The 16,372-nt window shown below is 32.6% G+C and overlaps 1 protein-coding gene and 1 long non-coding RNA gene across 2 annotated transcripts in view; one reads left to right on the top strand and one right to left on the bottom strand.

Moving 5' to 3' along the window:
• Positions 1-16,372, top strand: part of LOC136834282 (uncharacterized) — a 461,458-nt gene that overhangs the window by 5,726 nt on the left and 439,360 nt on the right. The window lies entirely within an intron of this gene.
• The window catches only part of LOC136834035 (uncharacterized), a 284,741-nt gene continuing 272,015 nt past the window's right edge, over positions 3,647-16,372 (bottom strand). The window contains exons 10-12 of the mRNA XM_067096292.1: positions 15,029-15,134; positions 12,339-12,450; positions 3,647-4,084 (exon numbers count right to left, since the gene is read on the bottom strand). Coding sequence (XP_066952393.1) covers positions 3,647-4,084; positions 12,339-12,450; positions 15,029-15,134 — 656 coding nt within the window. The remainder of the gene's footprint in view (positions 4,085-12,338; positions 12,451-15,028; positions 15,135-16,372) is intronic.

Raw genomic sequence — 16,372 nt, 5'->3', positions numbered from 1 at the left:
ACTGCGAGGTTTTCCTCCTGTTACACCTTTAAAACTTTCCTACTTTCAATTTCCCTTTCGGCGCTGAATGACCTCGCAGGTCCCAGCGCTTGGCCTTTGGCCAAAATCCTATATATCTATTCTATTCTGTACTATTCTGTTCTGTTCTATTACCTATTAATGCAACTGTGGGGTTTCTCCCAATTCCTCCTCTAGAGCCTGGTCTTCATCTTTATTTTCGGGATCACATTTATCGTTACTGTCCAACCACTCGAACTCCCTCTTTTCACTGCCTTCAGCGCTGAATGGCCGAAAGTGCCCGAGTGTTTGACTTGACACCCTGAATTTCACAGAATATTGTAATTCATAGCTGACCCAGCAAAGGTATGCTGGACATTTTCGTCGGTCGGTCCGGTGACCGAAAATAGGTCCCTCGGTTTTTGAGAGCAGTTACTGGGACCGTGGAACCACGAGGACAAGGGCCTAAGATAAAAGGGAGAGAAAGAGAGTGATGATAGATAATCTGCCGAGACAGGGAGAGAATGGAAGAGATATGCATGATAATGGTGAGTAGAGAAAGATAAAAAGATAGAGGAGACTTGAAGTGCATCATCAATTTTCTCTCTCTCTCTCTCTCTCTCTCTCTCTCTCTCTCTCTCTCGGGCGCAAAAGAAGGATAAATTTAGAAGTCGGTGATCCAAAGGACCTAGGAAAAGATAAGTTTGGTAGGGTCCTAATTTTGTTGGCCGATCAAGTTAATTCACTAATTGGCTTATCAAGGGTTTACAGTTCACAGATGTTATATATATATATATATATATATATATATATATATATATATATATATATATATATATATATATTGTATATATATATAAACATACATATATATATATAATACATATATATATATATATATATATATATATATATATATAAATATATATATATATATATATATATAAGCAGCTGATGTTTGGAAGTTTTCTTCAACTAGGTTAATTTTGCTTTAGTAGTTACAGGATTAAGGTGGCAGTGCCCATTCTCTCGTTATATCGGTTGTCATTATTGGTTAAAACACCACGCAGGCTTATGCTGTCAACAGAGTGTTGTTTTTTAGTATCAGGTTTAATACTTCTCAGGTTGCTAGGAATTTTATCTCGGTTACAACTAAAATGTAGAATAGTTTGACTAGTGCAGTTGTGGAGTCCTATGACCTCCAACGTTTAAGCCCCGTAGGGGAGTAGTGCCGTCAGTGCACCTCACAGGTGCACTGTAGGCATTACTAAAGGTTCTTTGCAGCGTCCCTTCGGCCCCTAGCTGCAACCCCTTTCGTTCCTTTTACTGTACCTTCATTCATATCTCTCCTACATCTTGCTATCCACCCTAAGTACAACTGTGAGGTTTTCCTCCTGTTACAACTTTCAAACCTACCTACTCTCAATTTCCCTCCCGGCGCTGAATGACCTGATAGGTCCCAGTGCTTGGCCCTTGGCCTAAGCTCCATATTCCATTCCATTCCAGATGCTTAAGCTAGGGGCGAATTCATTCCTGCTTTCTTTTGACGTCTCCTGAATTCAGGGGCTTATAATCTATTCCCTCGTATTTATTTATTTATCACCGTTTCCTGTTACTTGCCTCTTTATTCAGGCTACTGTCCCTCAGGAGTCCTCTTGGGCTTATATAATCAACTGACTGTCCAAAAAGGATTTTCAGCTCATAATTTAAAGAAAGAAAGAAATGCTCAGTAGTAATTATATGGAACTTCGTAGTATAGTTTCAAGTAGCCGTAGAGCTCGAGTTCGATTCCTGAACGACGTTTAGCGAGGCACGTTCCATTAAAACCCTTTGTGTTTTTCTTGAATGAGGTTTAACGATTTAGGCACGTTCCATTAAAACCCTCTGTGTTTTTCCTTCGACCTAAGTTGGGACTGCGTACCTGATAGTCAGTCGAGTGTGGTGAGCTGTTGCCAGTGTGGTCAGCTCCTGTAAGAGGAAAATTCAGGAAAGCGATTATATATATATATATATATATATATATATATATATATATATATATATAAACATATACAGTATAAACTATATACATATGTTATATATGTATTTGTATATGTATATTTGTATTAATGTATGTATACAGACATACATACACGCACACTCAAGCCCACACATATAATGTTTTTAAAGGCATATAAACGTTAGAGACAAAAATGTAACATTACTTGATATATTCAGAAATAAAGCCTGAAAAGCAATTATTTACCCGATGATAGTGGCGCTTATTGGCAGTGGTATTTCATTTCAAATGAAGCGATAAAGTTTATGAAAATGCTGTTCGAATAGCCGTTAGCCGAAGCTGTAACGCTAATTCAGCGTAGGAAATTTTCCCAGTTTTTTCATGAATTATTTCTCAACTACCGTTTATTGATTCAAATATTTATTTGTTTATTGATTCTTCATTGTCATCTGGTTTACACTAAGGTTTGCTGTCATTTATCTTTACTTTCGATTCATGGTCAGTTTAGTTCATGAAAGGTTAAGTCCAAGTTACTACTCTGTCTGTCTTAATTCATATGAATTTATGCCCGCTTTGAACTTACATTATATATATATATATATATATATATATATATATATATATATATATAAATATTTATGTCAGTTTATATATATATATATATATATATATATATATACACACATTATATATAAAATTATATTGTATGCATGTATGTATGTATATATATATGTATGTGTATATATATATATATATATATATATATATATATATATATATATATATATATATATATATATATATATAATCTTCTAAATAAAATATTATATATCGTATATATATATATACAGTTAAACTTCTACTGCAGAACAATAGTTCAAAATATAGGCTAATATACCAGTCGATTCGTCACGAGATACGAACCATAATGATACAAAGTATTTTTCCGGTTTAGGCTCCCTGAGTGTTCAGGGAGAGAAAATTGCATAATAATATCTGTAATTAACGCGTTTGATAGAGGAAAAAGTCCAGTGTGATTCACGTACGTTTTCTCTGCTGGATCTTGTGGGATTTCACAAGTGATAAAAAAAAAATTAAGTAATTCTGGTTATGGTAATTATTTCCTGTGGAAGTTATCGTGAGTTTGATAGTGTTTATGACAGTTTCCGCATGAAAATATACATATATTTCGATTAGTATAAAATGATTAAATAATTCTGATTATGATAATTGTTACTGTGGAAGTAGTCGTGCCAGTTTGATAGACTTTATGACTGTATCCATATGTATGCATACTATATGACTGTATCCATATGCATACTATGAAAAATAGCTAACAAAAAAAAAAAAACACATGAATCTCGCACCTCAGGAAAACCCACGCAAAATCCTTTGCGAAGGAATCTGCAACAAATCGTAATCCGCTCTCCTCCAGAAGGATCTCTCCTCCCCTCCAGGACGGACCGAGAGAGCAAAGTCCAGCCGGAATTAATTTGAAACAAAACTGCCGAGGTAATTAATTCGAATATCTTCATCTGGGGATATTATCGTTGCAATTTAAAAGCCAATTAAGCCGAAACTCATTACAGAAGGGAGGGAATTCAAGTATCATATATCAAGCACGAAACTCATATCCCGCGACAAACAACATCACTGATGGACCGGCGTCATTGTAATTAATTTGGCAGAAGGGGTGGAGGAAATGGAGGAGGAGGAGGAGGAGGAAGAAGAGGAATTGGAAGAGGAGGAGGAGTAGGAACTGGAGGAGGTGGAGGAGGATGAGGAATTGGAGGAGGAGGAAAAATTGGAAGAGGAGGAGGAGGAGGAATTGGAAGAAGAACAGGAATTGGAGGAGGAAAAGGAGGCATTGCAGGAGGAGGAGGAGGAGGAGGAAAAGGAGGCATTGCAGGAGGAGGAAGAGGAATTGGAGGAGTAGGAAAAATTGTAAGAGGAGGAGGAGGAGCAGGAATTAGAGGAGGAAAAGGAGGCATTGCAGGAGGAGGAGGAGGAAAAGGAGGCATTGCAGGAAGAGGAAGAGGAATTGGAGGAGGGGGAGGAGTAGGAGGGTTTTATTTCTACCCTTCGTTTCTTTATGTATCCGGGAGGATTCTTTATGAGCCATCTTGTTAGTGGTCGACATTTTTTCTTTTTCCTTTTTTTTTTTTTTAATTTGATGTTTCTGTGATGTTATTCGTCACTGTCTGGAATAAGGTTTAATGATTTATGCTCTTGATGAAAGATTTTTATGTTGCTAAAATAAATTTTATACAAAATTTTTAACCACACATCTTTTTGCCTTTTGAATGGGATGGTGTCAGTGGTGCTGCTTTTTCGATTATCAGTAAGTTTTTTTAACGTGTGGTTGCGCGCTCACGTCCCCCCCTTTTTTTTATCCTGGTTGTGACCACCACAGTCGTCTATATACCAGGTGCATAATTTACTGCTTAGGACTTTGGGCTTTAGGTCAAAATGGGTTTTTAATGAGCGGTTCTTGTCAGTCAGTCTTAGCAAAGGAATCAAAACTGATTTATTCGGTATATATATATATATATATATAAATATAATTATATATATATATATATATATATATATATATATATATATATATATATATATATATATATATATATATACATACATACATACATATACACACACATATAAAAGTGTGTAAAAGAAATGTTTTAATTTTTCCTGCAGAGATTGTCTCAAGAGTTTATCACTATACCATTTATCAGATTGATTTGGGTTTGATTTGAGAGTGTTGGCCTACTGCCTATCTGCTCCCCGGCTGCGACCTGCCCCCCACCCCGCCAACCTAGTTCAATGGTTATCTCCACAACCTTAAACCATCTTCTATCACAGGGGTGACATGCATCAACCAAATCAAGTTCTTTATATCAAACTACTAAAACAGGCAAATAAAAAATTTTTTTTACCAAATCGTTTATTTAGGCTTATACAATGACAATAGATGACAGTCTTGGACACACTTGTTATTTTATTCATTTCATTCCCCCCGTCCCTCACATAGGTCTGACTCTACAGTTCAGTCAGTAACTTTTACGAGCGATGGGGCACAGGGGTGGAAAGTCACTAGAGGGGGGGAATTTCACTATGTAATGAATATACATGCTACAGTTTGACATCTATTCGTCCGTCAGCGTCCAGGGTCTGAAAGATGTTTTGCTGGAAAGGATCGGAAAAATAATAAGTGGTGTGATTATTTGTATCGGTTTCGCAGAAGGATCGAGAGGAGTGTGATTTTTCACGAAATTTTCTTTAGATCACTTTCGTAGTCATTGTTACGCAAGGTTAAACAGAATGGGAAAACATCATTTGTCAGTTGTTACACTGATTGCTTTGTAGGTACAGACTGTGATATATCATAAACAGTGTGTCTATATATACTGTATACTGTACATATATATATATATATATATATATATATATATATATATATATATATATATATATATATATATATATATATATATATATATATATATATATATATATATATATATATATATATATATATATACATATATATATATATATATATATATATATATATATATATATATATATATATATATATATATATATATATATATATATATATATATATATATATATATATATATATATATATATATATATATATATATATATATATATATATATATATATATATATATATATATATATATATATATATATATATATATATATATATATATATATATATATATATATATATATAGAAGAAAGATATATACTATATACTGTATATATATATATATGTACATAGATATATATATATATATATATATATATATATATATATATATATATATATATATATATACACACACACACGTAAACATAATGTAAAAAGGAAGAAAGTAACTCAGTTAGATATTAAGCAAATATGATTACAGGAAATTCACAATGCAACAGTATATACTTTTTGGCTTCAATCCAAACGCTCACATAATACAGTAATTTCTTGAACAGATTAAAAAGATGCCACGTCATCATATTTCTTCCGTGGCTCTTCAAAACAAGCCGCCTCTTGCTGTACGAAACACTTCTGTTTTAAAGCAATTGACAGTCACCTGGAACACCAGGCCGCTTTCAGACACTTTTCCCGCTGAAGCTGAATGAAATATAAGTCAGTAAGTCGCATCTTGCTTGTAAAGCAAATTTCAGCCATATTTTTTTTTTTTGACCACGCGAAATTATGGCATATTTATATCTATATTCTTATTCATACTTATGTTTAAATATTAGTCAGGTCGTTGTATATGTACCAGCCATCAAAATTGACTGAAATTGTCGGGTTCTCCGAGAGAAAGTTTGAGTTTTTCATGGTAAATGTCTTTACACACACACATATACATCCATACACAAGCAGGCAACGTTTTGTATATATGAATCTTTTACGTACATATATACATTATATTTGTATATATATACATATATATTTATATATGTATATATACATATATATACATATAAATATATGTACATATATACATATATTTATATGTATGCATATAATACACACATATGTATGTATATATATATATATATATATATATATATATATATATATATATATATATATATATATATATATATATATATATATATATATATATATATATATATATATATATATATATATATATATATATATATATATATATATATATATATTATTTGGTAATGAATATTGGTTGTTAAAACAGTAACGATACAGTAATTATAGACAATCAACCATGAAAACAACAGGAATAGCAACATCGTCAGTAACTGTGGCAGTTGTACTGTGAATTTCTCACGGTAATAAATAACATAATAATAATAATAATAATGATAGTAGTAGTAGTAGTAGTAGTAGTAGTAGTGATGGTAGTAAATTATTCTCAAGGTAGTTTGGTCCATCTTCAGAAATATTCGTATGAAATATTTTAAATTTTTTCTTTAGAAGTACATATTTTTGTATGTATAAAATACTCATCTTTGCAAAAGAGACAAGGTTGAAAGAGATTGTTTGAAATAAAGTAGAGTTTATATATATATATATATATATATATATATATATATATATATATATATATATATATATATATATATATGTATATATATATGTATATATGTATATATATAAACATATATATATATATATATATATATATATATATATATATATATATATATATATATATATATATATATATATATATATATTTCAGTTTTTAATTAGAAGGTATACGCCATTCGGGGATGAATATAGAGAGAAATAGAACTATATGCAAAAAAAAGTGGCTAAAATACTGGAAGAATTCTAATTATAAACGAAAATAATGTGTTTTAGATAAAAAATTTCCCTTCCAAGTCCAGCATAAAAGGGGATGGGTCGCTTCTTGTTTAAGGGGAATTTTAACGGATTTTTTTCCTTGAATAAATTGAAATCCATTTCACGAGGGTATCTAAAGTTTGATCACATTAAGGGAGAATGTAAGAGACTCATTTACTGGTAAATGGTCGTTTTGAGAGAACATTAATGTGAACGTGGAGCTTATTTGCAGAAGACAACGAAACATGATGTGTGTGAGAGAGAGGGAGAGAGACTTGTGGAGGTTTTTTGAGGACATTTTGAACAATAGGGGTTTCGAATTTTGTGTATATAAAATAAACTTCGTAGGGGGGTTAGTGCCATCAGTGCACCTCGCGCTGTGCACTGTATGCGTTACTTAAGGTTCTTTGCGGTGTCCCTTCGGCCCCTAGCTGCAACCCCTTTCATTCGTTCTTACTATACATCCGTTCACATTCTCTTCCATCTCACTTTCCACCCTCTCTTAACAATTGTTTCGTATTGCAATTGCGAGATTTTCCTCCAGGTACGCCTTTCAAACCTTTTTACTCTCAATTTTCCTTTCAACGCTGAATGACCTCATAGGTCCCTGCGCTTGGCCTAAATCTTATATTCCTTCCTATGTAAAATAAAATTCATTAATCATTCTATTAATATTATTATTATTATTATTATTATTATTATTATTATTATTATTATTATTATTATTATTATTATTATTATTATTATTCAGATGAACTGTATCCATAGAGAACGAGCCCACAGGGGCCATTGACTTGAAATTCAAGCTTCCGAAGAATATAGAGTTCATTGAAAGAAGCAACGGTAGGCAGTAGGAAATACAGGAACAAGAGATCAGTTATTTGAGAAGAAAAAGTTAATTTATAAATTAAAGTTCGAAGTTACAGAGACCTTAAATAAGATGGAAGTATTTCGTAGTTTGCTTTTATTTATATACTTATTTTTCTTGACGTTTTATGATATTCCTTGTCATATGAAATCTGGTCTAGAATGATTTAGGAATCAAGCGACTCTGTGTGGTCAATGACCGAGGTCAGGTACGTTGTGAAGCCTGTGATAGCTACTCAGTAAGGAAATGGCGTTGAAGACGGAATTAATCTTGAATGAATTACACACTGACATATATAGATATATTATAGACACACACACACACACATATATATATATATATATATATATATATATATATATATATATATATATTGTATATATATAGAATATACAGTATATATATATATATATATATATATATATATATATATAAAAACATATATATTATATAATATATATATGTATATACATACACGTATATATTTGTGTGTGGGTGACTGAATATTATTAAAAGAAAAAACTATCAGCTCTTGCACAGAAACTATCTTTATGGTTTCATATCTTTGTGAACTCATTATTTATATCCACCTGTCAAAGCAAAAATAATCATGTCTTGCTTTTACTCGAAATAATTGCTCTGAATTCGTCTTTATTCTTGCACCATAGTCATAGATCATTATATTTTCTGACACACATGTCCTTTCACACACACACACACACACACACACACACACACAATCACACTTATCAGTTATGGAGTTCGCTTTACAAGCAAGACTTATATATGTATATTTATATGTATATATATATTTATGGAATAGTATTTACAGTAGTTATAAAGATAAGGTTTGTTGTTATAGAGAGCTATGAAGTGATGTTTGATATGTTTGAAGAGATTTTCCCTGACATTTGTCAATTATAATAACAATATTCATAGAAAATGCATGTCCTTTTTCTTTCGAATTATAAGCTTCCATAAAGGTTCATTTGTTTTCACTTGAGCTTAAGTAAATGAAAATGATGGAACTGCCTTTAGATGAGATAGGAAGTACTTTACAATTAGTACTAATATCAGAATATTGTTTTCAAGTAATTGAAACTAATATGAAAATATTGTTTCCAAACAGTTGAAACTAATGTCAGAATATTGTTTTCAAACAATGGAAACTAATATCAGAAAATTGTTTTTAAAACATAGAAACTAATATCAGAATATTGTTTCCAAACAATAGATAACTAATATCAGAATATTGTTTCCAAACAATAGAAACTCCAATCAAAATATTGTTTCCAAACAATAGAAACAAATATCAGAATATTGTTTTCAAACAATAGAAACTAATAGAATATTGTGTTCAAACAGCAGAAATTAATTTCAGAATATTGTTTTTGAAACAATAGAAACTAATATGAAAATATTGACTTCAAACGATAGAAAGTAATATCGTAATATTGTTTGCAAACAGTAGAAACTTAATATCAAAATATTTTCAAACGGTAGAAACTAATACCAAAATATTGTTTTCAAATCATAGGAACTGGCATCAGAATATTGTTTCAAGAAATGTAAATGAACAGATTACTCCAGGAGGCTGCCACGCACCAGAACTTGGCATATCTGTGTGAATACACCAGAAGAAAACTTAATAAACAACAGTTTGAAACGTTTAAAGGTGTACTTGATGAGACACAAAACAAACACACAGTGCATTTGGGCAAGAATGATTCAGACGGGTGCTAAACTCAGCTGGTGCTGAGATGGCTGCAGAGTATTTTATTATTGTTGGTAGTCAAGTCAGAATAAGCATATGTTCTGACGAACGAGCCGAAAGATTAATATACCCATGTGTGAAAATAAAGTAAGAATAGAGAAACGATGATGGGGTAGATAAGAGTGCACTAGGAATTTGAAGTTCGATGAGTAAGCAGTTGGGAAATCTAACTCATTAAATAAACACCTTCTGGATTTATTGTAACTGTTAATACAATTGCAGTGAAACGAATTGCATTTAATTTTAATTTCACATACGCAGTTATGCATTTATAGCTTTGATTTTTGCATAATAACCCCCCCCAAACAAAAAAAAAAAAAAATCAAGCACTGGAAAATTCGCGAGGAGAAAATAATTTCGAATTTTTTCTTTTGTAGATTTCTCACCATGATACTTTGTTGTTTACAAAGGCGCAGTTCGCATCAGAACAAAAGACTGGGTTGGTTTGGAGGGGCCTGTTTCATATTCAGCACAATTATGTATATTTCATTGTTTATATAAACAGTATAGAAAATATGTTGCGATATGAACAAATGATTCAATATCCGGATATGTGTGCGTATATATATATATACACTTTTATACAGACTTTTATACAATTAGTACTCCACCCCACAGGCACACACAAATATATGTATATATATAAATATATACATATATATTTATATGTATATACATATATATATGTATATATAATATATATATGTATATATAATATATATATATATGTATATATAATATATATATATATATATGTATGTAATGTATGTATGTATATATATCTTCTAGTGGGGAAATAAAAATACAAGATTCTAATTTTAGAATTTACAGTTAAACAATTATATCTCGTAACTAAAATATTTGGATAGCAACGCTTGTCTGCTAGAGTAATAGACATCTTTAAGCTGAAGATTTCTTCAGCATGAAACCTCTTAGGGTAATTGATGTCTATTGCTAGAGGGAATAAAAAAAAAGAACTTTGTATACTAAGGTATACCCTTAAGAAATAACATTGGGCTTTTGAGTTTACACACACATACACGCTCTCATACGTCCACCTACACCCACCCACACTTACATGTATATATATATGTATATACATATGGATATATATATATATATATATATATATATATATATATATATATATATATATATATATATATGTCTGTATATATATTTTTACATATATGCATATATATGTGTATATGTACTGTATACATATAATATATATATATATATATATATATATATATATATATATATATATATATATATATATATATATATATATATATGGATAACGTGAATATTCTATTTTCCATTGTAATACTTTTATTTCAGTACTTACAAATGTTCATAAAATTAATTACTTCAATTTGATTAAATGATAAGCATATGTTTAGTGTGGAAGTTGAGGAAATTAAGGTCCTGTCATGAACTGAATGCATTTTTCATTTGTATACACACACATGCGTATATTTGCACTATATATATACACGCACACGTATCTCCATGATACACTTATACAGTACACCAAAAAACACAGGAACACCTACAGCTTCCTTACCGGTGCACAAGGACAACTGGTGCTCAGAGTATGAAGAACAGTGCACTTAGCAATTAATCTTAGGTGCTTGACCCCAGGTGAACACATCCGTCACCTTTCGTTCGGTCACTATATATATTACATTAAGTCTCTATTAGAATTAGGTAATTACATTTGCAACAACATTCATTGCAGAGTATTTTCCCAGGTTTCACTTGCACTTCACTATACCTTTATCTTGTGCAGCTTGGCGGAAAACAAATGAATGGAAACCAAACGGTCATTAGAGGTACATTGGCGATTCTTACTCTAAACTGACGCAGACTGTTCACCATGACATAAAAGCAGGGGACAGAGTTATTTACAAAGGATAACAAAATGGCTCCAGAGCATGGGAATGCCTCCTACCGTTGATAGTGAGCTTGGCAACTATGTACATATATACCTGGTAATGTTTTTATTGTCACTATGTTACAAAAGCTACCTTTATATTTAGAGGGCTGAGCAAATAACAATATCATCCTTTTTTTTTTTTACGACTGATGTACTCAAGCAGATCAGCAGGGGAAAAAGCCTGTCGATTTCTTAAACTAAAATCACTCTGTGAGCCTCACGTTCCCCCTGGAGTCTGGCAAGGCGACAGCGATTCGCCCAAGAAGCGACGTCCCAGGACGAGTCAGGTATCTTCTTTGCTCGGAATCGGCGGCGAAAGTTCCTCGAGGCTGGAGAAAGTTCCTTAGTGCATAAGAAAGTTCCCTAAAGCTGAAGAAAATCCCTTAATACTGGAGAAAAAGGAAGCAGGCGAAGAGGTGCATTGACGAGCCGAGGATCAGGTACAGCCACACCAGCCGCAGGCATCTGGTGACAGCAGCCTTGGAATTTGCTCCCGCCGCTTCTGTCGTGAACGAATGAACGAATAATTAGTTATTGACATTGTCATCATCAGTAATATGAAATGAACGATCATTACATAAACAAGCAGTAAACATATTTAACTAAATGAACTAAAGGTTCCTAAGTAATGCAAATTCCCTTGTTACAATCTTTCTTTGACACGAGTCTTTACAAGGGACACCTTACTCCAGTTTAAAGGAATAAATGAAAGTAGTGTATATAAACCAGTAGTAAACATACTTCGTTGAACTAAAGGTTCCTAAGTAATGCAGATTCGCTCGTTACGATCTTTCTTTGACATGAGTCTTTACAAGTGACATCTCACTTCGGTTTAATGGAACAAAAAAGACTTGTATATATAAACAAGTTGTAAACATATTTATTCAAATGAACTAAAGGGCTTCTAAGTAATGCAAACCCTTTGTCTTTACAAGTGACACCGTATTCCGGTTACACGACTTTGCTTTGAAAGTTGTCGCAGTTTGGAGAGGATCAGCTGCTTTAAAAATTTCAGATTAACTTTAATAGGCTTTAACTGAGGTTGCATGAAGAGCATAGCATCAGTGCCTTAAAATCTAGTTTATATTGCAACTAGGACCACAAGGATTTACGTAAGTAACTGACACATTTAGGGGAAAAGTCCAAGATGCCATCTTTGTATCATGGCTGTTATAATGCGTAATATTAGATGGCCACTATACACAAATTATATATTATATATATATATATATATATATATATATATATATATATATATATATATATATATATATATATTATATTATATAACTAGTCCTTTCAAGTAATAGTTATTTTATAACTCAATGCAGTCTACAGCCTTATACTTCAGTGAATTCAAATCATCTTTTTATTTCTTATACCCACATCGTCGTATCATTTTAACCTTTACTTTTTCTCAACATTGGCAGACTTCTTATCTGTACAGGATGAGATGGTATTCCTATGTCGAACGTAGGAACTGACCAGACATCAGAAATGCTTGGCAACTGAGAGATTGGTCGAGTGATCACTTCTACTAGTCAGAACCAGTCGTCAAAGTTATGTACCGTACCCCTGGAGAATTGTCAGACCCAAGAAGGTTAAACTTACTTCCCAGAAATGAAGTTCGAGAGCTATGAATAAAAGATAAAGGAGTTTGAAGTATGAGCAAGAATATTGTGCAACTTTTTAACAAAAATGGAGAAAGGGAGAAATATCACATAGCTCTCTACACATTCACCAGTGTATAAGATACAACCAAGATAAATAACCAAGGCACTCGTAAATACTACAGGCTTCATGGCAACCTGATAGTCATTCTTAAATGTACATATAATTGTCAGATATCTGTTTAATAACATAGGCTAATCGAGAGAAATTCATTGCATTAACACTTAGTCGATAGCTCTCTAATCTACTAGTACAAACCCGTAGGAGGGTAGTGCCGTCAGTGCACCTCATGCGGTGCACTGTAGGCATAACTTAAGGTTCTCTGCAGCGCCCTTCGGCCACTAGCTGCAACCTCTTTCATTCCTTTTGCTGTACCTCCGTTCGTATTTTCTTTCTTCCAGTTTACTGCCTACCCTCTCCTGGCAATTGATTCGTAGTGCAACTGCGAGGTTTTCCTCCTGTTACACCTTTCAAGCTTCTTCGCTGTCAATTTCCGTTTCAGCACTGAATGGCCTTTGTTGCCCCAGTGCTTGGCATGTAAATCACTCCACTAGTACAAGATGATTAAACATACGTTCAGTAATTTTGTGTGTTAATATTTCGATTGCGGATGCCATAATGCAAGGTACTATATTAGCAGTAATTTCATTTGTGTCTCAGAGTGCAATTGAAAGCACCAATTACTTATAATTACGTAAACAGTTTCTCTGTCCATTGTACCCAAGGCCCAGAGAAAGAGAGGGTCTGCTCACTTCCCCCCAAATCCCCCATGTAGGCGGAGCTTTGTCTACCTCCTTATTGCGTCAGCAGGTGAATTGCCGCAGTGAGCAGGTACCTCTGAGATACGTCATCGCCTACGTAGTTACCCCAGGTGGGAGGAGACACCACCCAGTTGGGTAGAGCTGGTCTCTCTTGGCCTTGATTGTACCTGAGAATGTGGAGGTATACACGAAACCCCTCCCAGACCATATTATTTGAATTTCAAGTAAGTGGCCCATGTAGGCTTGTTCCATATGATTAGGGGTTTATCTTGTGAATAATGGTGATAATTATGTGTGAAAATATACGATTATAGATTGTGTGTTTGTAACGTAATACCTGTCCAGTACTATGATTCTGTTAAGCATGGCAAAAGTGAAGAGATTATGTATCTTATCCCACCGTTCTTTTCATATATAATATATTATTTCCGAGGTAGAGCAATTGATATTAAAGGGCGTTTTAGCTTAATGCTTATGTATATATATATATATATATATATATATATATATATATATATATATATATATATATACAATAGATACATTGTTAATATATATATATATATATATATATATATATATATATATATATATATATATATATATATATATATATATATGTCAGTGACTGGAAAAGGAGTAACTCACCCGGGGTATAGTGGGCGGGGCTTGGGGTCGCTGGGCGGTGCTACATCCTGTATGTAACGATGTGGGGCCGATTCAGTTACAGAGATACCGGGAGGGTTGGAGGAACCTGGGAAATATAGGGGAACAGTTATTGAGGTCATAGGGGGATTATTATTATTATTATTACTATCATTATTATTATTATTATTATTATTATTATTATTATTATTATTATTATTATTATTATTAAGTAGTTTAACGAGACCACTAAGTCATATTTTTAGGCTAACATCGGGGCATCCTGAAGTTGTTTTTTGTTTTATTATATTTATATTGCTGTACATGGGAAGACCGACTGTCAATATATATACTGTATGTATATATATGTATATATATTTACATATATACGTTAATATATGTAAATATATACATATATAATTTATATATATATATATATATATATATATATATATATATATATATATATATATATTTACCCCAGAGGACTTTGTTTTATTTTAATCTTTTCGACACTGAAATAATTCTGATTTTATTGCATCGTTTCTCAAGTAAAACTGGTAAAAAAAAAAATGAAAAAGTAGAAAAAGGTAATACGTCATGCTGGGAGACGGTACATTCATTGTCAAAGTTCAAAGGTGAAACTATTGTTCATAAATGAGTACCTTAATGACAGTCTTACATGCAGTTAAGATTCATAAATAGTCCATAATAATCTATTCCTCCTTTGTAATCTAATGCAGAATATCCTTTTTGGCATTTGGCATATTCAAGATTTACTTGTAACTTACAACGTTAATGGATTGATTATAATGATTGCCTTTAAGTAAACATTACAATCGTCATCTATCCGAAGGCATTTCCTAATAAAGGCTGATTCACATTACAACATCAGGTCACCGACACATCACGTCACGTCAAAGTACGTGAGAATTTCTTACATGTAATCAAATGGACTTGTGCACACCATCACGTCGCGTCACCGTCAAGCACACGGCATCCACCGTCACATCACGACACGTTTTCTTGGAAAGAATATTTAGACGTGATGTGACGTGACGGTGCTTATGCGAGTTTCTTCCCGCTAAGTCTGTGAGTCGCTGAGGTTGAGCACGAACTGAACGGGATCGTGATGGATAGTGTGAATACAAGGCACGGCTGATGGGACGGTGACGTGACGTGACGTGACGTGTCGGTGACGTGATGGTATAATGTGAATTAGCCTTTAGGGTAAACGGTATGAATTTTGGGAAGGATATTATCATTATTATTATTATCTAAAACGTGCTCACATTCCATGCAGCATAAAAGGACATTATTTTGGGGTCATGACCAACGAAACAGACA

The sequence above is a fragment of the Macrobrachium rosenbergii genome, chromosome 53 (assembly GCF_040412425.1).
Source record: "Macrobrachium rosenbergii isolate ZJJX-2024 chromosome 53, ASM4041242v1, whole genome shotgun sequence".
In the NCBI taxonomy this organism is placed as follows: Eukaryota; Metazoa; Arthropoda; class Malacostraca; order Decapoda; family Palaemonidae; genus Macrobrachium; species Macrobrachium rosenbergii.
The sequence above is the reverse complement of the archived record's forward strand: the minus strand, read 5'-3'. Positions and strand labels throughout refer to the sequence as shown.